Here is a 21,968-nt window from a genome sequence, read left to right on the forward strand (position 1 = left end):
GTTAAACTATTTTCTAAATATCACATACATTATAAAAACAATCTACATATTGTGTATAACAAGAGATATTAATGTTAATAAAGTATTTATATTAAAATAAATAATTTTAATATATTTAGATAATATATTATATAATTAATATTAAATAATACAATGTTTTATTAGAATATATAATAATAATTGTTGATAAATGATTAATTATAATAAAATATACAGTAGTAATAGTAAATAATGAGTTCACCATTTAAAATTATTATTGAAATAATTTTACAAATAATGTAATAAAATAAAAACAATTTACAAAAATAATTCATAAATTATTTATTTACTATTTTGTTCCAAACATATATCACGTATATTAAAAATGTTAAGTCAGTATATTTGTATTCAAATTTCACAATTTATTTACAAGAAATGTGTTTCCATCTAAACATGTCATGATTGCATCATAAACATTTGTTGAGTTTGCGTGTGTGGTTCATTCTTTATGTGAACTTACCTGCGCGCCTGTGTGTGTGTGTGTGTGTGTGTGTGTGTGTGTGTGTGTGTGTGTGTGTTTCCTTAAATGAGACTTCATAGCACAAGCAGCACAAACACACTCTAATTCCATCTGTTACACTGTAACTTTATAAACTCCGCGTCCGATGTGTCAGTCTGATGGTACATGTTACTTTGTTTTATGTTTGCGCAACACAATCACTTTTTCCTGCCTGTTCTATTTTTTTTTTTTTTTAAAGCGACAGGGTGTCTAGACAATCACATGACCTCCGACGCGCCAATGAGAGATGCGGAGACAGAGACACACACACACATACACCGAGAGAGAGAGAGACAGGCGTCTGATCTTCATCTCGTTCTCAGTCCTTCAGTTCTTCATCGACTCGGAAACTTCCCGCGTTTGCGCTCTGGAGACGGATATTTGTGGATATTTTGAGCGTTGTATTATCGTACCGTGCGAATTGTCGTGAGAGGTTTTCTTCAGCGGGGTCTGTTGTGGATTTAACGGCTTTTGTCAGTCCGATCCGAGCTGCAGATTTGATGTCAAACGGAGAAAACGACAGATTAATCATCCCCAACCCGAGCGATAGCTGTGGATTACGAGCGGACTCGTCTCTCGCGGATCGGTTCCGATGATTGCGCACTGACATCAGATCCGAGATCGTGTCCAGCAAACCCAGACAGTCGTTTCAGCTTTTCCCTTTTGGATTCCGTGAGGTGAAATATTAAAGTCTGGCGTATGAAACGGATCGCGTCCGCTTCTCCTGCTCGCCGTTTCTCCGCCGTCTGCTCTGCGCCTGTGGATTCGGACCTCCGGATCTTCATGACTTGCGGACAAAATGGCCGTTTTGTAGCCGGGGAACCCTCTTGTCGTCCCGCATGTTCAGGACCAAACGATCGGGGCTCGTCAGGCGACTCTGGAGGAGCCGTGCGCCCGCGGAGGGCGACGGAGACGCGGACACCGGCGGCGCCGCGGGCTGCTGCCTCGGGAAACCGGGCGCCAGTAAGCCTAACCCCGGCACCGAGGCCGAACTGAAGGCGCTTACATACTCGGTCCTGAAGAAGATCAAGGAGAAGCAGCTGGAGGTGCTCCTGCAGGCGGTGGAGTCCCGCGGCGGAGCGCGGAGCCCTTGCCTCCTCCTGCCGGGGAAAGCGGACGCCAGGCTGGGTCAGCAGTCGTTCCCGCTGCCGCTGCTGCTCTACAAGGTGTTCCGGTGGCCGGACCTCCGGCATTCCTCGGAATTAAAGAGACTCTCTTGCTGTGAATCTTACGGGAAAATCAACCCGGATCTCGTGTGCTGCAACCCGCATCATATGAGCAGACTGTGCGAGCTCGGTACGACCGTCTCTCCTCTCACAGATCTACAGCTGTATTCAGAAATAGTGTGCTAAATCTGCAGGCTTTCTCACGTACGCGTTATTATAGTTGGTGAAATACACATAGAGGCTTATTCTGGCTCTTCTGTACTGAAGATCAAGTATAGAGTTCTCATATAGGACTATAATAACGTTCACATAACAGTGGCGTTTAATTACAGCTTAGAATGGAATAGAGGAGAAAAGAATGTAGGGGATTTGAACTAAAATTATTCTGGCTGTTATAAATGTTTCATATAGTGCTTATGCAGTACTGTAATAACACATAGCATGTTTGTGTGTGTGTGTGTGTGTGTGTGTTTAGTAATATAATATAAAATAGAGAATAAATAATATATATTAAGTAACATTAAATATGTCATCAAGAGTTTGATTGTTAAGAATTCACATTTTATTCTGTTATATATGAAGAGTTAATTTGCAAAAACAGATAACTTAGTTTTAAAAAATGTTTTTTAATTGATATCAATCAAACTGCAGTTGGGTTGTTTTGATTAAATAATAATAACTTAAAAATACAGCCAACTAACACAACAAAAAACATGATTTATGAAAATTATCTGTTTTTGCAAATAAACTCTTCATATATAACCTCTCTGTATTATATAAAGATAAACACAAGAACTCTTTTTGACAAATAATGCACATTCTTACATTCATCATATGTGGTCTGTTTGGTAGTTAGCTGAACCAACTTGTTTCATCAAATAAGTGTCTTGGTATGAGCTACTGATTATAATTATTATTCTTAAAGAGTGATGAATGTTGTGTTTCCATGTGGATAAATGCAACAGAGTTTTCAGCTGGACTGGACCTCCAGTCTGTGGTTGTTCATGTGAAACCCGCCGGAGGCCCCAGTGTTCAGTGAAGTTAGTTTGCAGTGATCAGTGTGTGTGTGTGTGTGTGTGTGAGTCTGGCGCCAGGCGGCCGTGTGTTTATCAGAGCTGTCCTGCCTGTAACCCTCAGCACTACACAAACACTTTTCCCAGAGAATGCCAGGCCTTATCATCAGCCCACATCTCCACTCACGGCCTCTCTCTCCCTCTCTTTCTTCTCTTCCAGAATCCCCCCCACCCCCGTACTCAAGATATCCCACCGATTTTCTTAAACCACCTGGTAAGTTGAAGTTTCTTCTTGAATTTAAGCAGTTGTGGAGTCTTTCAAAAGTAGTTTGCAATGAAGTTTTTTTTGTTGTTGTTGTTGTTGCACATTTACTATTGTAATACCGTGGTATTCTCAGTATTTAAATACCATCCCAATGATCTTTCTTAAACCACCTTAAAAGTTGAACATTTAAGCAGATTTGGAATCTTAAAAAAAAAATTAGTTTGAATTGAAAATTGCTTGCAATTAAGTTTTTTTGCACATTTACTATGGTAATACCATCCCTAAGATTAATTTTACATGTAAACAGATCTTTAAAAAGTTTAATTTTACTTCAAAATAGCTTGCAATTAACATTTTTGGACATTTACTATGGTAATACCATGGTATTCTGATCATCCCACCAATTTTCTTAAACTACTTGGTATGTTTATGTTTCATCTTAAATTTAAGCAGATGTGGAGACTTTAAAAAGTTTTGTTTCTGAGTTAAAAATTGCATGCAATGAAGGTTTTGGACATGTACAATGGTAATACCATGGTGTTTTTACCACATAAATGCTGCATGGTGCATGAATATGGTAATCATTTAGTACACTGCTATATGTAATGATACTGTTTCGTAAATCTTAGTAAGTTTGCTATGCTGTTTAAACATTGTACCATGGTAATAATGTGGTATATGAAGACAGTAATCATTTTGCGGCATGATTTCATACATACTTTAGTGTTTCTACCATAGTACGTGATGATTACCATGCTTAAGTATTACTTCTCTAAGATGCTAAGTACTAGTAATTGGAGTAAAGGCATGAATAGCTCAGTTTATGAATATGGTAATGATTCGTTGTGTAATAGACGTTATGATGTTGTTTGGTCCAAATGATGCAAGCGGTTTGAATGTTTGCGAGGGGAGAAGACGAGGAGTTCGGAAACGTGGATCACATAAAGGAAAAGCTGAGAGAGCTGATTTATCTGCCGAGTTAATCTGAGGTTTTGGGAGTGTCGCTTTGCGTCTTTCCTCTGAGCGTTTGCGTTCTCTCTACCCATAATGTCGTATGGCTCTTGAGCATGTCCTGTATATTGGCTTCAGATAAGCGTGTTGTGTTTGGCAGCGTCCCGGATGAGGTTTCCTGCCGATCGCCCCGTAAAGATCCTTCTCAATCCTAGCCAAAACTGCTCAGTTAAACAGTATCACTTACGCATTGAGAAATCCAGCCCTGCTTCGACGAGTGCTTGTTTCCAAATCCTTTCTTTGAGCCCAAATTTGTGCGTCTCGATAATGTTTATAGTTACGTGTGTGTGTGTGGGAACGACTTTATGCTGACTGACATTGGCTCTCAATCTTTGAGTCATTCTTCTTTTATGAATCAGTTTGGGGTTTCGGAGCGACTGAGAGAGAAAGCAAGAATGTGAACGAGAAAAGGCGCCGCGGTGGAGGACAGGAAAGCCAGTTTGGGGAGGACATTTCCTGTGAGGACACACACACACTTCCATTAGCTGCGTTCGGCTCTTGGACGCGAGACAGAGAACAATAGAAGACAGGCAATTTTCTCCAACTGAAAGAGAGAGTGACGCTGAACGCTAGGAGGAAGTCATTCGTTGCTTGTTTGAGTGTGTGTGTGTGGGACTGTGTCTCATTGATAACGTCAGGGCGAGGGAGACAGTTTGACAGTGGTTTAGGGCGACTGTCACATTCACACGTTGTTGATGTCTAGGTGCGACGAAATGGCTGTTGATGCAATTGCATTTGCATATCAATCACTTAAAGCTCTCAGACGCAAACATTCACACTTATAATGACAAAGAAAGCAAAGTTTCGCCAAGAACTAGTGAAATGTCATTAGCTTTGCTAAATTCTAGAAAGGTTCGGTTGACTTGCAAATGCTTTTGTGCGCTGCGGAGATTGTGGTTGTCATTTTAGCCACGTCAAGGGATCCGTTTACACACTAGACTCGTCTGATTTGAGTCTTGAAGACGTTTGGATCTCTGAAGGTTTCAGTGTAGTTATTGGGTGAAGCTTGTGCTTGTGATGGATTGAATGGTCCAAGACGGACAGTTTGAAAGCTGCTTTTGCTCCCTGGAAAATGAATCACAGCTTGTTTGAAGTTGCTGCTTGATCCCACATCTTTTCCTCGCTCACTTTCTCTCTCTTTGTGGTCAGGTTCAGGTTTGACCGTGTGTCTCATTAGACTGACCACAGCTCAGGGAATGTGTCCAACTCCCAAGCTTGCTTCCGAAAGTGACACCATTTCACAATTTATGCTTAGAAATTGGCTAATTTTTGGAAATACCTTCTAATGCTAAACTTAAAAACTCATCATCCTTTCACGTGGGAGGATGTCAGTATGGTACATGTCCAAAAACTCATGGTAAATCAATGATATGTCTTAGATGTCAATGGAAATCTCCCTCGGGAAGCGATTCCCAACATTTTGTGATATTGGTAAATGGTAACATAACATGAAAGTAAACAAATCAAATATTTAAGCTTTTTAGTAAGTGTTTAATTTTGATTTTCAATAAATGTATTACATTAATTACTAGCTTTTCATTAACTCATGAACCCCTTGCAGTTTGTGAACCCCAGTTTGGGAAAACAGATTAGACATTAAATATTGCTATGCTTTATGCATGTATTTGTGAACTTTTATTTTATAATTATTCGTATTTATGTTGGGATTTACAACGTTAGAATCTTGTCGCTAGTTTATGTAAAGGCATTAAAATGATTCATGTTTAATCCTACTTTTAGTCAGTAAATGTTTCACAAAAACATTTAAACAAATCTAATTTGATGTTAAATATGGTAATACAGGCTAATGCTAACTTGTGGTGTGCTTTGCAAAATCCCATGTTAGGGTTAGACACTTGGGATTTTGAAAAGCACCTCACAAATTAGCATTAGCCTGTTATTTTAGCCATTTAAACATAAAGTTTTTCACTTCTTAACTTTGTTAGCATAAACCAAGTATTAGCTAAACTGCTCCAAATCAGATTTATGATTATATTTACCATAAATCACTATGTAACTGTTTATTTCTTGATCTGTTTCTTGACTATTTACTAGGAAAATATTCATGTTTAACCACAAATTCAAAACCTTGCAAAAGCTAATTCGATGAGAAGTCTTGTTAAAGATAGACAGGCTAATGCTAACTTTTGAGGTATTTTCAAAATCCCAAGCTTGGGATTTGGAAAAGTACTTCATTTTAGCATTAGCCTGTTCCTTTAGAAACCTCAAGTTTTTGGCTTCTTATCTTTGTTAGCATAAACCATGTGTTAGCTAAACTGAATCAGATTTATGATTATATTTACCATAAATCAACACTTAAGTGATCTGCGTTTGGAGTGGTTTTTTATTGTGCCTGACACGCTAGTTTATGTAAAGACATTGAACTGAATGGATTATTTATTTACTAGCAAATGATCCTTGTTTAACTCCAAATTCAGTGCCTTTAGCAAAACCTTGCGCAAACATTTAAAGCTAATTTGATGAGAAGTCAAACGTGTGAGTGCTAGCTTGTGAGAATGCTAACTCACAAGTTAGCATTAGCCTGTTCTTTTATCTTTGTTAGCATAAACTGTGTGCTAGCTAAACTGCTCTGAATCAGATCTATGATTATCTTTATCGTAAATCACCGCGGTACGTGATCTGCGTTGGGAGACGTTCAGATTTCATTGTGACTGACGCACTTTCTCCTGCAGTTGTTTGATCACAGTAACTCAAGGATACTGACATTAGATCCGAACATATGGAGACAATATTCCAGCCCCGCTTATTAAAGGGTTAACATGAAAGCTGGAGCGACAGCGTGTTTTTCCTGTCTACTCGCACGCCAATTAGAAAAGTTACTGTACACAGTTTTCAAGGCTGCTGCTATTTCCTGACTAGCTTGTTGTTTTGGACTGGATGGAGTATATCCTGCTAAACAGTGTATTGCTATTAGAGCACAGCCGCTCTCGCTCGCTAACCACCGCTAGCTTTCTTGGTACAGACTTCAACCTCACAAACACTTTATTTATTTTGCATGATAGAAAAGTGGAAGGAGCTAGATTCAAACGATTCAGAATGAGGCCGATCTGTATTTTTTGTCCTAAGAACTGGACGGGTGATTGACAGCTGTCACTCTGTTTCTCCGCAGATTCTCCAGGTTCTGTGCCTGCTTCCACTGAAACTGGAGGAACGGCGTATTCGGCCCCTATGGGGTTCTCAGGTAAGAGCTCAAGACCGTCTTTGAACCCATCTGTGCTGATTTGTTGAATCCTAATCAGAGCTGAGGAGCTGGAAGAGAGAGAGCTGAAAGATTTGTTTTGACAGAGTTTCTTATATCGTCTTCTAAAACTAGCAAACACCACAAAAAACGAGTGCTAAAGTCAACATGAAATCAAAACGGACCATATTTACTTTAATGCACATTCCTGATCTTATCATGCACATTATTCCAAAGAACAGGCATTTGTCTTTGTAATCTGTCATCAAAATGTTGAAACTCCCTGTGCATCTAAACATACTTTCCTGATCCACTGATGTCTGCGAGGCCATGCAGTCTATTGGATGATGTGAACTAATAGACAACTAGCTATGTAGGCATTGTTTTACCAATTTAAATCAATCAAATCTGTTTGGTCAGAAACACATAGTACAGAAAAGTTGTATTATTTATATTCTATTATAAATAAATAAATGAATACTTGTTCTATATAGTTCTATTTAATATTATTTTGAATTAGCATTTATTTTTATAATTTCATTTTTAATTTTAGTTTAAGATTTAGTCATGTGCCTTTTGTTTTTTATAATTTTTTTGTAATATTTTATTTAATTTATTTCAGTTAATTGCCAAGGCAACATTTTGCATTGTAATTTTGTAATTTTTTTTAATGTATTTTTTTAATATATTTTGCTTTTGTCATTTTTTAGTGTTTTTTGTATATTTATATTTAATATTTTATTTTTTCATTTTTAATTTTAATATTCAACTTATTTTATTTCAATCAATAGCCAAGCCAACCTTTCTCATTTAAATTTTTGCTTTTGTCATTTTATTAATGCATGTTTTTATATTTTGCCTGTCATTTTAATAGTATATATATATATATATATATATATATATATATATATATATATATATATATATATATATATAAATATATATATATATATATATATATATATATACATATACATATACATATATATATATATATATATATATAAGTTTGTCATTTTAGTACTTAAACCAAGTCAGCCAAGGCAACACTTAAAGTTTTTACAAATATTTATATTTAATTTCAGCTTTATTTCAATTAACGAAAAATATTTTAATAGTTTAATTTAGTTAACAATACCATCACTGGTTTCATGTTGACTTTGCACTGTAAACAGGGGTAAATCATATGTGTTTGTGAATGTTGTCCTTTAGCAGACCGAACCTGGTCGCTCGTCCCCTCCTGAGCTCTGAACGCACGCAAACAGCGGCGATTGTGTTTACGAGAGACCCTGAGAGAGCGAGAGAGCGATTCGTTTGGTCTAAGCCGGGTTCCTGCGTACAGATGGTTCTCATTACAGCGACTTTAAAGAGTTTTTATGATGGTGTTTAATTCAGCGCTGGGCGGAGTGAGTGTGTGTGTGTGTGTGTGTGAAGGGTCTTTAGATGGGTTTTCAGATAAGAGCGGCTAAATGATGGAAGCTTTACATAAACACGTGTGTGTGTGTGTGTGTGTGTGTGTGTGTGTGCGCTGCTCCCTTTCCCTGGCCTCCACCGGCATTTGTTTTATGTTTCTTGTTTGTGTGTGTGTGGGATGAAAGATGGAGTGCTTCAGTCCCGGACAAATGACTCCTCCTGACTCCATTTACATTTCTGACTGCATTTGCGTCCCGCTTTCGTTCAGATGTGTGTTTTTCCTGCTGAAACGAGTGAATGGAGCTCAGAGAGATGAGGGGGGAGGAGAAAAGGTTTGAGGCAGAGGAAGAAAAGTCGGGCACACAGGAAACACACTCCCAATGAGAGCGTCTCTCTGACCTCCTAATTCACTCGCTGCCATGAGACAGCAGAGAGACGCTACGTAACATGCTTGAACTTAAATGTTGTATATGAGTGTGTGTGTGTGTGTGTGTGTTTGGGATTATTGGATGAGAGTCTGAGCACTGTTTGTCCTGGTTAGTCTAAATTAAGAGTTAACCTTAATATGACAGACAGACTTCCTGTGCTGACAGACAGATAAAAGGTTTCTTTACAATAAGGTCTCATTTAGGTAATGCATTAGTTAACAGTGAGCTATACAGATATATATATATATATATATATGTATGTATGTGTATATATATATGTATATGTGTGTGTATATATGTTTATGTATATATGTGTATATGTGTATATAGGGTTCTTTTTAAAAGTAATTTTAGTACTTCAATTTAAACCTTTTTTATGTCAGATAGTTGCCATGGCAACATTTCTCATTTTAGTTTAAAACTAAAACAATTCATATTTTCACATTAAATTTGGTTGGCTACTATTCTTGAGTTTTTTTTTGCTTGTTTTTCATACAGATAAAGTTGAGTGCAAACTTTATTGCATCAGATCAATTGAACCTCATTTTAACACATCTTTGCTTTCGATGTGGAGAAACGACTTGATTTTGGAAGAATCTCACCCAGTTAAGCTGTTTCCGCTGATCTACAATCATGTCTTTCTAAATGTCCCGCGAATGTCTGTAGGGCCCTCGGAGGCCGTAATCCCCCCTTAAGGGGCCTAAACGTTGTTGCCGTGACAACCTCGTGCCTCATTCCCGGGTTGTTTGGGTTAGCCAAGGAGGAAAGGGCAGCACAGGAAATGACATCATGCCTCGGAGGAAAAAGCCTTGAGTCTTGGGTAGGGCCTCCCGGGCGCCTCCGCCGAGCGGAAAGAAAACATTACGAGAAAATGACACAAAGCGGCTAGTTGAACGTCCAGAACGACTTCGTTTGACGACATGTTTTGAACTGTGAACGCTTTGTTGTGCTTTTCGCTCGTTACCAGCCACTTCCTCTGCCATCAAGCTTGGAATTTGACTGCAGCTCTTCATCCATTTCAAAACAAGGCTAGAAGAGGAACATAGCAGAAGAAAGTCAGTACAGACGCCCTCAGGATCCAGACACCTCAGCCGCAAACATTTTCTTAAACCGCAATCTAATCGCTTAACTAAACAGACAGACAGACGGCATGTTTTCTCACGCACACACGCGATCCGTTCATTCAGAAAGTCTTTCGCTGTCTCCGGTCTGACTGGCTGCTTGATCGCAATGAACAATTGAACATCACACCTTTATTGTTTACTGTCTAAATGAGAATAAAACAACAACTCGGGCGTCTGCTCGACTGGTTGTCTAAGCTGGGGTCTGGAAGAGAGTGCTGGTGGGGATGGGGAAAAGTTTATGGAAAAATAGTGTAAAAACGTAAAAATAATTACATAATAAATATTAAATAAAAAAAATAGAATAAGATAAATAAAAAAAAATTAGATAAATAAATTAGGCTTTAAATTATTGACCAAAAATAAATAAATTGTGTAAAAAAAACAAAACAAAAAAAAAAACAAGCAAATGAAAAGTTAATTAAAATAAATAAATAAAATTAGGTTAAAATAAATAACAATTATAATAAAAATATAAATACAATTTTGTTTAATAAATAAAAATGAGGGAATTTATTTTTATTCTAATAACTAAAACTTAGAATAATAAATATAAATGAGGAAAAAATAAAAAGTGATTTGATTGTAATAAAATTAGAATAAATATAAAGAATAAGCTAAAATATTTAAATAAATAATAAACTGATTAAAATAAGTAAAAAAATTACTTTTTCGAATAAACATTTGAATAAAATAAATAAGAAATCAATAAAATAATAAAATAAAATTCTGATTATAATAAGTAAATAAATACTGTACAGTACTATACTAAGTAGAAAAACAACATCATAATGTAGCTTAATAGAAACTAAATATTTTCCAAATAATACTTGATCATATTAGGGGTCTGTAGAATCTAAAAGATTGAAAACTCCTGGTGAAACTTTTGCGCGTGCACACACACACACACACACACACACACACACAACACAGTCACAAAGATTTGGTTCCCACAGTGATTGTTAACATCCTGAATTCAGAACAATGGCGCTAGTTATTCCGATGATCACCATATCAACACTCATAAAATCAGTTGTGACACCAGATTTAGGTGAGACCGCCATGGCTTTTTATTGGTGGACAGAGTTAAACTGCTGACCTTTGACCTCATAATCAACATGATGTCATAAACTGTTTCCTTTGGCCCGACACTCCTACAGCGAGCGTACAGTATACAACCTGAGCGTCGTAAAATCCCAGCCGTCTGATCCACGTATTAGAGCACAATGGAGGACGACGTGAAGTATTTCCTGTGCGTTGCAGGTTTTCCTGACCCTGTGTGTGTGTGTTATGTAATGGCTCTCAGTCTAATTGCCAGTTTCCTTTATTGACTTCCAAACAAAGAAGCTGCCAAACATTTCTGTCTGTCTGTCCGTCCATCGTCCGTCTGCGTGTCTCTTGGTGGAGCGCGTGTGAGATTGTTGTTATGATAGCGACGCCCGAGGAAAAAGATAATATTTATAGAGCCGTAACTGACACACACACACACATCAGAGAAGTTGCCTCCGGGTTTGTTTGTTTAGTTGGTATTTTGCATGATGAATCCCAAACGTCTGCCAGTTGTGTGCAATCACTTCGTCTGCACATGAACTCTAGCGCTTCTAGCTACGCAAACCCTTGTTTGTAGTTCACATAATTACCAGAAGAGGCGCTGTGGTGTGGACATTTTTCTTCTATAGCTAGTTGTAAAGCTACAAGATTAAATCTTAGTAAATAAATGTAAAATATTAGAATTGTACTTTTGCAGTTGTACTGTAAAATAAAATTATTATTGTTCTTAAATACTAATTTTTCTATTTTACAGTTTCTTATTTTATTTTATTTAGCAATAATCACAATAACATTTTAAAAATACTTTTCTTAAAATGATTGTTATTCTTAAATACTCATTTTTTTATTTTACAGTGAAATGTTACAATAGTAATGTTTTTTTATTTTGTTAAATTTATGTAGTAATAATAATAAATATTTTCTTAAATACTAAATTGTTCAATTTATAGTGAAATATTACAATTGTGATACTAAATTTATTTAGTAGTAATCGCAGTAACAATATTTTTTATTTTACAGTGAAATTTAACAATAGTAATGTTTCTTATTTTGTTTAACATTTTTATTTAATAAGAATAATAAAAACAATAATGATTATTATTATTTATTCATTTATTTTTTAAATAATTTTTTTTTTACAGTGAAAGTATTACAATTGTAATGTTTCATATTTTGTTTAATATTTTAATTATTTTATTTTGATATGTAATCACAAAATTGTACAGCCATACAAAGAAACAGCAAACCTGGGTTTTTTTTTTTTTACTCAATTCATTTTTTGCTTCCGTTTTTGCATACTTGTGTTTCTGGCATCTGACGACTTCGCATCACCCATGTTTAACGTCATTGTGTGCTGCCGTCATCATTGGTTTAGGTTTAGGCCCCTGACCTCTGACCCCTGACCTCACGGCAGCTCGCTAGATTCACGTCCGCGCGCCGTCAGCAGATAAGAGCGCCGACTGGTCGTAAAAGAGACCGTCGCCTCCCGTGAACCTCAGCCAGACGAGAGACAATCAATAAAAACACCGACTTCCCTCCAGTGTGTGTGTGTGTGTGTGTGTATGTGGAGACAGACAGAAATAATCATTAACTTCTCCAGACTGCTGAGTGACTGCGTCTGTGTGTGTGTGTGTGTGTGATTCCATTAGATGTCCAGACACTTTCTGCTGTTTTTTTGTTCGTTTGATGTACAAAGTGACTGTTTAAAAAGCTGAGTCTCCTTAAATGGAAAAACTTTGCCCGACGTACGCCAAAAACACCACTGTGTGTGTGTGTGTGTGTGTGTGTGTGTGTGTGTGTGTGTGTGTGGTATTCGAGCGCTCAGACCAAAGGGAGCCAGTGTGGACAGAGTAAGGATGGTTTGTTACCTGAGGCAGTAAAGCTCTAAATGGAGATTTGACTTCAGCTCAACCACAAACAAAGACCCTGAGTGTGTGTGTGTGTGTGTGTGTGTGTGTGTGTGTGTGTGTGTGTGTGTAGAGCCGTTTTGTCCCCTCTAGAAGAGAAGGAAAGAATGAAACTGCTTGGGGAGGTGGGGGAGAGAGAGGTTTAAAAGGACCCTATGAAATCAGCTTTATTTGTTCCCAAATTCTGTTTTATTTATTTATTTACTTACTTACAAATTCTGTTTTCTGTTGTAGTTTTTCTGGATTCCATTTGATTTTTTTCTAAAATTCTGTTTTGTTTGTTTGTTTATAAATTTCATGCATTGTTTTAATTTTTCTGGATTCTGTTTTAATTGTTTAATTAAATTTTTTAATCATTAAACAGCCTGTCTATTCAATTTAATTCATAAAATGTAATATAATACATTATAATAAAATGAAAACACAAATAATTTACAGCAAGACTACTTTTTTCAAATAGAGTGCTGTACAATAGATCTTTACTGTATGAATTAAAATTTTAATTTAAAAATCTCTTGATATTCTTTAATTTATTAATGTCAATGGCTAAAATCAATATTATTATTTAGTCTGTTTTTTTTTGCCAGTTTGTCGTGAAGGCCCTTGAGTTTCTGTTTCTGTGCGATAACAAACTCATAGAGCTCTAGTCGAGACTAATAGAGTTCAGGATGTCAACTGAAGGCTTGAGGCTGTAGAAGACATGAGGTGTACGCGTGTGTGTGTGTGTGTGTGTCATGTTGCACGCTCTATTTCAGGACACTCTCTGCGTCTGACTGTCACCATGTCATTCGGGGTGACACTGTGGTCATCCAACCGACCGACACCGAGACGCCACACACAGCAGTAAATCCATAACCTATACACACAAATCCGTTCACACGCGCACACACACAAGTACCTGTGCAGTTGTGGCTCTAGTTGAATAAACACATTGTGTCGTCTGGACACACACACACACACACAAACTCAGAGGTCTGTGTTTGATGTATGATTTTTGTGTGTGTGTTACTCAGGTTTGCTTGCTGTTCATGGTGTCGTCAGAGAGACTAGTCAACTATTAAGACTGAAATAGCATCAGTCTGGGACATAGCAACCACACACACACTAAACATTAAACAGCTAGTTGTGCGTCAGTATAAAGACTCCTCTATATAATGAGCCGCCTCCATATAATAGTAAACAGGAAGTAGACGCTGTTCTTTACTATGCTTCAGTGATGGTAATACTGTGAAATATTGATATATAGACCACGGTATTGCTGTGGTTTTTACATAGTGTAATTTGATGCGCGTGTGAATGACAGTTTGTCATTCACAAAGACTTTTATGCCCACCAAGACTGCATTTTTTAAAATTAAAATACAGTAAAAATAGAAGAGAAAAAATTACAATTTAAAATGACTATGATCCATTTGAATATATTTTAAAATGTAATTTATTCTTGTGATGAAAACAACTGAATTTTCAGCATGATTACTCCAGTCTTCAGTGTCACGTGATCCTTCAGAAATCATTCTGACACCATCACTGTACCATGGTACTCCCACAGTATATTTATAGTATTTACTTGGTGTTATTTTTTATGAATCAGTAATACTGTGTTATTTTAATATATACCTTGATACAGTTTGATTACTGTATTCACATACAATGCTACTTAAATGGCATCGTAAGCTCTTCAAAGCATATAATGGTATTACTATGGTAACACATCCAAACAAGCATGTTTGTAAGGGTTGTAATGATGGCTCTACCTACTCTAGTCATCAACTTAGTCTGGGCTGGTGCGTAATTAACTATACTGCTAAATTACGGCCTACTCACCCGATCTGAGATTAAAGAGAGACTGTTCTTACTGAGGACAAACAAAGAGTCCAGATGACTAAAGAACTGCTTAACTTTAACATTGTATACTAACCGGACGTCAGATCAATTTTTGTTTTCACTGAAAGCAAAAACATAGCACAAAGCATGAAAGCATGGTGTTTAATATACAGAAGAAGATGTGGACCAATGAGATTTCCTGTAGGCGGAGCAAAGTTGCATAAAGTTCATTGCATTATTATTATATATTTGGTGTGTCTTCTATATTGTTACATCACAAAGCTCAGAATGGGCGTCGACAGCGGATTTCTCTCCGATCGCTGTCAAAACTGCCGTTAGTTGGTGGAGGCGAGCACAATTGCAGATTTATTGTAGCGTTGACGTCAGAACATTGTTCGGGTTGGCGTACGGAACAGAGGCGGCCCAGACGAATGATAAGCAGTACTGCTAATGTAAACAAGTGCTGGAGGCCAGTGGCGCTGCTCTGTGCGGGGCGGCAGATTCCTCGCATTCCGTCGCTGCCTCTCGTGAACGCTGAAATTAAGGATGCAAGATATGTTTGGCAGAGCTCAAGACGGTTTTCCTGGACAGAAGGCATGCACTGGTGTGAAAGTGTGTGTGTGTGTGTTTACCTATTTGTGCTAGTGTTCTCAGTTTATCTCCTCAGCTCTCTCCTTCCTTCCCTGACAACACTTTGTTCACTTTTGGAAACTCTAGTAAAGCCAGTTTCTGATGGGTCTTACTGGTCCAAGTTGGTCACAAACTAGTGGTGGTTTTGGTTTTAGCCCAATAGACCATCTTGGTCAGGCTGGAAGATCTTGTAGACCACCTTGGCCCGGCAAGTACCAATCTGACCACCTTGATCTGGTATCTTCTGGTTTTTCCAGCAGGGATTTAGTACAGTTCACTTGATAAATAAATATTAAATATTATTTGGTTCTTGTTGGACACTCTAGTGAAGCCAATTTCTGATGTTCTTACTGGTCCAAGTTGGTTATAATCTAGTCTAGATGGCCCTCCCTATTGGTGGTCTTGGTTTTAGCCTGGTACACCATCTTGGTCAGGCTGGAAGAGCTTGTAGACCACCTTGGACCAGCAAGTACCAATTTGACCACTTTGATCTCAAGCAGGGATTCAGTGAAGTTCACTTGATGACGTTAAATTGGCATAAATAATAAATGGTTCTTGTTGGAAAGTCTAGTGAAGCCAATATCTGATGGTTCTTACTGGTCCCAGTTGGTCATATTCAAGTCTAGATGGTTAATCAGTTGGCCTACCCACTGGTGGGCTTGGTAGACCAGCGAGTACCAGTTTGACCATGTTAATCTGGGATTTCCTTGCTTGTCCAGCAGGGATTCAATGAAGTTCACTTGAAGTTAAACTGGCATAATGAATAACCACATCTTTCTTGTCTCTCTGTAGATTCCCTGGCTCTTCAGGAGCGTGGAGAACAGCCTCACTGGTGTGTGGTGGCGTACTGGGAGGAAAAGACCCGCGTTGGGCGCCTCTACTCCGTCCAGGAGCCATCTCTGGACATCTTTTATGACCTACCTCAGGGCACGGGCTTTTGCTTGGGCCAGCTCGCCTCCGACAACAAGAGTCAACTGGTGCAAATGGTTCGGGCCAAGATCGGCTACGGCATCCAGCTGAGCCGCGAACCCGACGGCGTGTGGGTGTATAACCGGAGTTGCTACCCCATATTCATCAAGTCAGCCACACTGGACAACCCCGACTCGCGTACGCTGCTGGTGCATAAAGTATTCCCCGGCTTTTCCATCAAGGCCTTCGACTTCGAGAAGGCGGGAAGCTTACAGCGGCCCAATGACCACGAGTTCAGCCAGCAGCCGCGGACGGGCTTCACCGTGCAGATCAGTTTCGTGAAGGGCTGGGGGCAGTGCTACACCAGGCAGTTCATCAGCAGCTGCCCCTGCTGGCTGGAGGTCATATTCAATAACCGATAACAGCGAGCCCCGCCCCCTCACCACGCCCCCCATTCCTTCATGGAGACGGACTAGCCCTTTCCTTTTATGGACTATGTTGTTTTTCTGTTTTGTTTTTCGCGAGAAGTTCTCCGAAGGATGTTTTACGAGAGAAATGGAAAACGGAAGCTCACTTGGACTTGTTTAATAAATGACTAAGATTTAATTAAGTGAAATAAAAGCTAAAATGTATTTTATGTTAAATATAAATATATTATTACCTGTAAATACGAAGTTTTATATGCATTGTTATTTATGTATTGTGCAATGTGTTGATGAGAAAAAGAGATGCACTTTGCTTAATATAAATGCAAACAAAGAAATGCCAAAATAAAACAAAAAATACCGAATATATGTCTGAATTTGTGTTTGTTTTGCTAATCCACTGGTTATTGTAAGTCTAACTGTTCAGCAGTTTTATTTATCTTAGTGTCACTTTTTCTTGTCCTTTTTTCACCCACAAATTAAACAACATTTTAGCAGTTATGATTTTGAAGATAGAAATTTCTCTATTCTCTATATATTACACCATAAACAGACAAAATTATGAACTAAACTATTACAATTAATGATTTAAACAAAATATTTGTTATGCTCAGCTCTAAAATATCTGTAAAATATTAATATTTTGTATTTATTTTTTATTATTTTAATAACATACTTTGTGTATAGCGTATATGTCTATTTTTTTTCTCACGCTAAATTATTTAAAAAAATGTTTAATATAAGCATACACTATATATATATATATATATAATTTATTACATAATACATAAACTCAGTCTAATCAAGATCAACTGTAAAAGTCATTGGTCAAAAGTGGTTCATGTGGATAGAAAATCTCACAACTAATGACCCACATTGCTTTTTATTTTCAGAATTGCATTTTATTTCAATCTGTGTCACGGTTTAATATTTAATGAGCCTTCATAGACAATGTGAATGAGCTTCTGTGAGAGAAAATTCCCTCAGTCTAACTCGAATGCCCCGTGGGCCGGTTGTGTGCCAGGAACAGCAGGTCTCTGGGGGAGGGGAAGTGTCTGCGGGCCGTCTAGACGAGTGCCACACCTCCTCCTGCCGCTCCTGATATGGACGTCTGCTGGGGGGATTACAGACGTAAGCCTGCTCTGACCCGACCGACCAGCCCTGAGAGACCTACATTCACCAGCCCAGACTCCCACACAGACCTGAGAGCCACAGAGACAAGCACAGCCATTATTTCATGATGAAAACATAACAGTAAAAATGTAGTTTTGGTTCTCAGTCCGCGTGTCTCTCTCGGGTTGGTGTTGGTGACTAAAGGGTATTCCTGGGTATTAGTGTCATGGTGGTGCCCTGGTCTCTGTAATCCAAACTCTCCTAATGCATCTAAAGCTTGTGCTGGCCAGGAAACCCGGACAGATGCTTCGACCCGACACCAATACCAAGAGCTTATTTATTCCCCTTCTGATAAACAACTAACTCCACAAAGATACTGAACCATGAACACAATGAATATTTGTAAAAATAAATATTTATAACTAAAATATTTGTAAAAATATAAAATATATATATTATCATTTAAAATATATACATATATTTTGTGTATAGTGTATTTTTCTTATGATAAATTATTTAAAAGTGTTTATATTAAACATTTATATATAATATAATTATATAATACAATATTATATATATAAAATATAAATATTTAAAATATTTCTGCTAGTAATTGTGAGTGCAAGTTTTATTAAATATTTTAAACTTGTCCAGTAATTATGATCAACAATATTTTTTATTCACCTACAAACTAAAAAAGTTATATTTCTGTTAAAAAATAAATAAAAATAATAATAATAATAATAATAAAAATAAATATCTAAATACTAAAAGGTCTGGCCATTCATATGCAAACTCAGACTTTCAGACTTTAAAATACATTAAAATACACATTTTTTCTTTCGCTCAGCTCCAAAATATTGAAAAATATATAATATTATAAAAATATCTAATATTAATATGTCATATATATATATATATATATATATATATATATATATATATATATATATTTTTTTTTTTTTTTTAGAAAATGTATAAACAACATATACTTTATATGTAGTGCATATGTCTACAATATGATGCCACTGATTTGCTAACTCAGACTTTGAGTTAAATTGAAAGTAAAACAGCTTCAGTGTGTTTTCAGAAGGGTCAGATCTCATGGCTGTGGTGAGCAGATCAGTGTGTGTGAAGCCTCAGGACGGCTGGTCCACAAACACAAAGGAGAAGCTCTCGGTGCTGCCAGCTCGTCTCCTGGCCTGAGGGACAGCAGTCATCCTGATATCTCTATAGCCTCAGTAAAACACACAGATCATAGTTCATATCCTCTTGTCAACATGAAGAAGCATCAGATCATGGAAGCTTTAGAACTAAAGCTCTTAGTACATATTAGAATGTTCCTGTGATATCAGAATGGAAAATCTGTTTAATTGCAATCTTTATATTTTAGAGTCAGTTTTGTTTGTTTATTTAAAGTTATCGAGCAATTAACTTACTTTAACATCACATATGTAGTTGTACTGAATTTAATTTAAAAAAGACTTTTTTAATTACAAACAAAAAGGTGTCTGGACAGGGATCATGAGATTAGGGACAGGTGTTGTGGGAATATTAACTTTAAAAAAATGTCTTAATGGGAATCATTAACCTTATGCAGAATATTTTCTATTTATATTTGCAGAATAACACAATATACAAGATAAACAGGTTAAAAGACAAAATGTGCATTATGAATAATAAAAACTTATATATGAATTTATGTAATATATATGTTTACAGACATTTTGAGTGAATTTGATGAAAAGATGTTCAGATCATATTTGACCCCAAAAGAAAATATGAAATAATAATTGCAAAATTCAAAATACAGGTAAAACACCTGCGCAAAATTAGTTCAATCGATGATTCAATAAATCAACCAATCAAAGCCTATTTTTAGAACTTTCTTCTTGTTAAATAAGCACATTCTCATTCATTTAACTACTGTTAAACGATGAATAATAATATATTATTTAAAAGTTTTTAGTAGTACATTTCAAAGTACAGGTGTACTGAATTGAATTTAAAATTGAATTTAGTTTTCTTTATTACAAACAAAAAATGGTTCTTAAAATAGGAATCATTATTGTCTTTAAGCAAAATATGTTTTCTATTATATCTTGAACATAGATGAACGTGTGTAAGTGCTTGAGGGGTCACATGTTACAGTCACCGCACAAGACAAAACCTGCCTCACTTCACCACACTAAACCACAAAGTCACTTTATCTGATTTCATTTTCTTTTGCTCTTTCTCATCAATCAGATAACGCCGTTGCCCTCATACGCCGAGTGTTTTCGGTTCGCTCTTCACACGCTACGAGCTGAAAACTGCTACCAACTCCAACATGGAGCCGAAGCGTCTGTGCGTCAGTCAGCCACCATCCTCCTCCTCCTCCTCCTCCTCCTCCACCGAGTTCAACAAATAATTCACCCAGTAATGAATAGCCTGGAATTATTTACGTGCCCTCATGTTGTTTCAAACTCGCTCCGAGGAACCTGTCACGGTCCAAAAAAGACAAAAGCATGCTAACAGTCACCTGTATGACTCAAGTGCTGTTTTTCTAGACTTCAGTAGTCTGTATGAGGAACAGACTGAAATTTAAGTCATCTTTTGAAATCATTCATATGTAAATAATAATAATAACACAATGATATGCCATTATCACGAAATGAAACGCATGCAACCTGTTTGAATATGGCAAATGCAGAATGATCTTTGAGCCAGTGATATTTTGGTATCACTGAGATACTATTATAGTTTTGATTAATTTTTATATGTTTCTATTTTAATTGTAATTTTAGTTTAAATTGTAGTGATTTTTATTTATTTATTTGTCATTTTTATTCATTTATTCTTTTAATATGTCTATATATTGTTTTTTTTTTTTTTTAGTTTTAGTTATTTTGGTACAAGCCAAACTAAATATATATATATATATATATATATATACACATACATATATATACATACATATATCAAATTTTATTTCAATAAACAAAAACATCTTTATATGTTTTTATAGTTTCAGTTAACTAAACCTGGTTTGAGCTTCTTCATTAACAATGCTGCAAAAAATCCTGTTGTTTTTACTGAAAAAACTAGCAGCTGTAGGTGCCGAATAACACTGTAGAAATACAGCAAAAATGTAAACATATTTACAAAACAATTGTAAAATTCACTGTGAAATTGCATGAAATGTAAGGTTAGATCTATTACAGTTTTTATATAGTAAGGTAACTCATTATTAACAAAATAACAGATTTTTAGTCTATCATTTTTACAATCCTTTTCTACAGTGAAGTCACTCTAATGTTTTTACACACTATCTAAATGAGGTCACATGACTGACTTCTGTTGTTTTTATATGAAGCTAATTATAATTATGACAGACGAACCCAAACCCTGCCCTAAACCAAACCCTTATGAATCATTTTTTTACCTTTGAAGTTGTTGCAACTAGCCTTGTCTGTGTAGTTTATTTCCAATCTTTTAACTTGTTTGTCTGTGGTAATTCACATTCTGTATAAACCAATCCTGTAGTTAATAGAAGAGTTTCGTTATACCAGCTGTTCAACCAGAAAAACACTGGCACCACGAATATCTGCTGTGAATTTATTCATAATCAGCCTGAATCACATCAACAGGTTTAACTTAAACAAAACACTGAATCAAACCCTAAAAATTAATCAAGGATCTAATCTAATTATGTGAAAAACTGGTACATTCCTTGAGTCATTCAGTGAGTTACAAGCAAAATTATAAAACTTTCTTTTGCTCACCAAGACTGCATTTATTTGATCAAAATACTTTAAAAATTGTGAAATATTATTGCAATTTAAAATAACTGTTTACTATGTGAATATATATTAAAATGTAATTTTTTTCTGTGATGCGCAGCTGAATTTTCAGCATCATTACTCCAGTCTTCAGTGTCACATGATCCTTCAGAAATCATTCTGATATGCTGATTAG

General features: G+C 36.5%; 1 protein-coding gene across 1 annotated transcript; it reads left to right on the forward strand.

The window, feature by feature from the left end:
- The first annotated feature begins 788 nt into the window (after positions 1-788).
- smad7 (SMAD family member 7) lies at positions 789-17,263 on the forward strand. Its single transcript, XM_058758426.1, has 4 exons — positions 789-1,834; positions 2,938-2,991; positions 7,124-7,195; positions 16,357-17,263. Exons 1-4 carry the CDS (start codon positions 1,378-1,380, stop codon positions 16,893-16,895), a joined length of 1,122 nt encoding a protein of 373 aa, XP_058614409.1. The 5' UTR covers positions 789-1,377; the 3' UTR covers positions 16,896-17,263.
- The last annotated feature ends 4,705 nt before the right edge of the window (positions 17,264-21,968 follow it).

Source organism: Onychostoma macrolepis, chromosome 21, assembly GCF_012432095.1.
Source record: "Onychostoma macrolepis isolate SWU-2019 chromosome 21, ASM1243209v1, whole genome shotgun sequence".
Taxonomy (NCBI): domain Eukaryota; kingdom Metazoa; phylum Chordata; class Actinopteri; order Cypriniformes; family Cyprinidae; genus Onychostoma; species Onychostoma macrolepis.

Excerpts from the sequence above, each read along its gene's own strand:
- smad7 (XM_058758426.1), top strand. The coding sequence starts at position 1,378 with ATGTTCAGGACCAAACGATCGGGGCTCGTCAGGCGACTCTGGAGGAGC. Across the intron at positions 1,835-2,937 it reads GAGCAGACTGTGCGAGCTCG|AATCCCCCCCACCCCCGTAC; the intron begins GTACGACCGTCT and ends CTTCTCTTCCAG. Across the intron at positions 7,196-16,356 it reads GGCCCCTATGGGGTTCTCAG|ATTCCCTGGCTCTTCAGGAG; the intron begins GTAAGAGCTCAA and ends GTCTCTCTGTAG.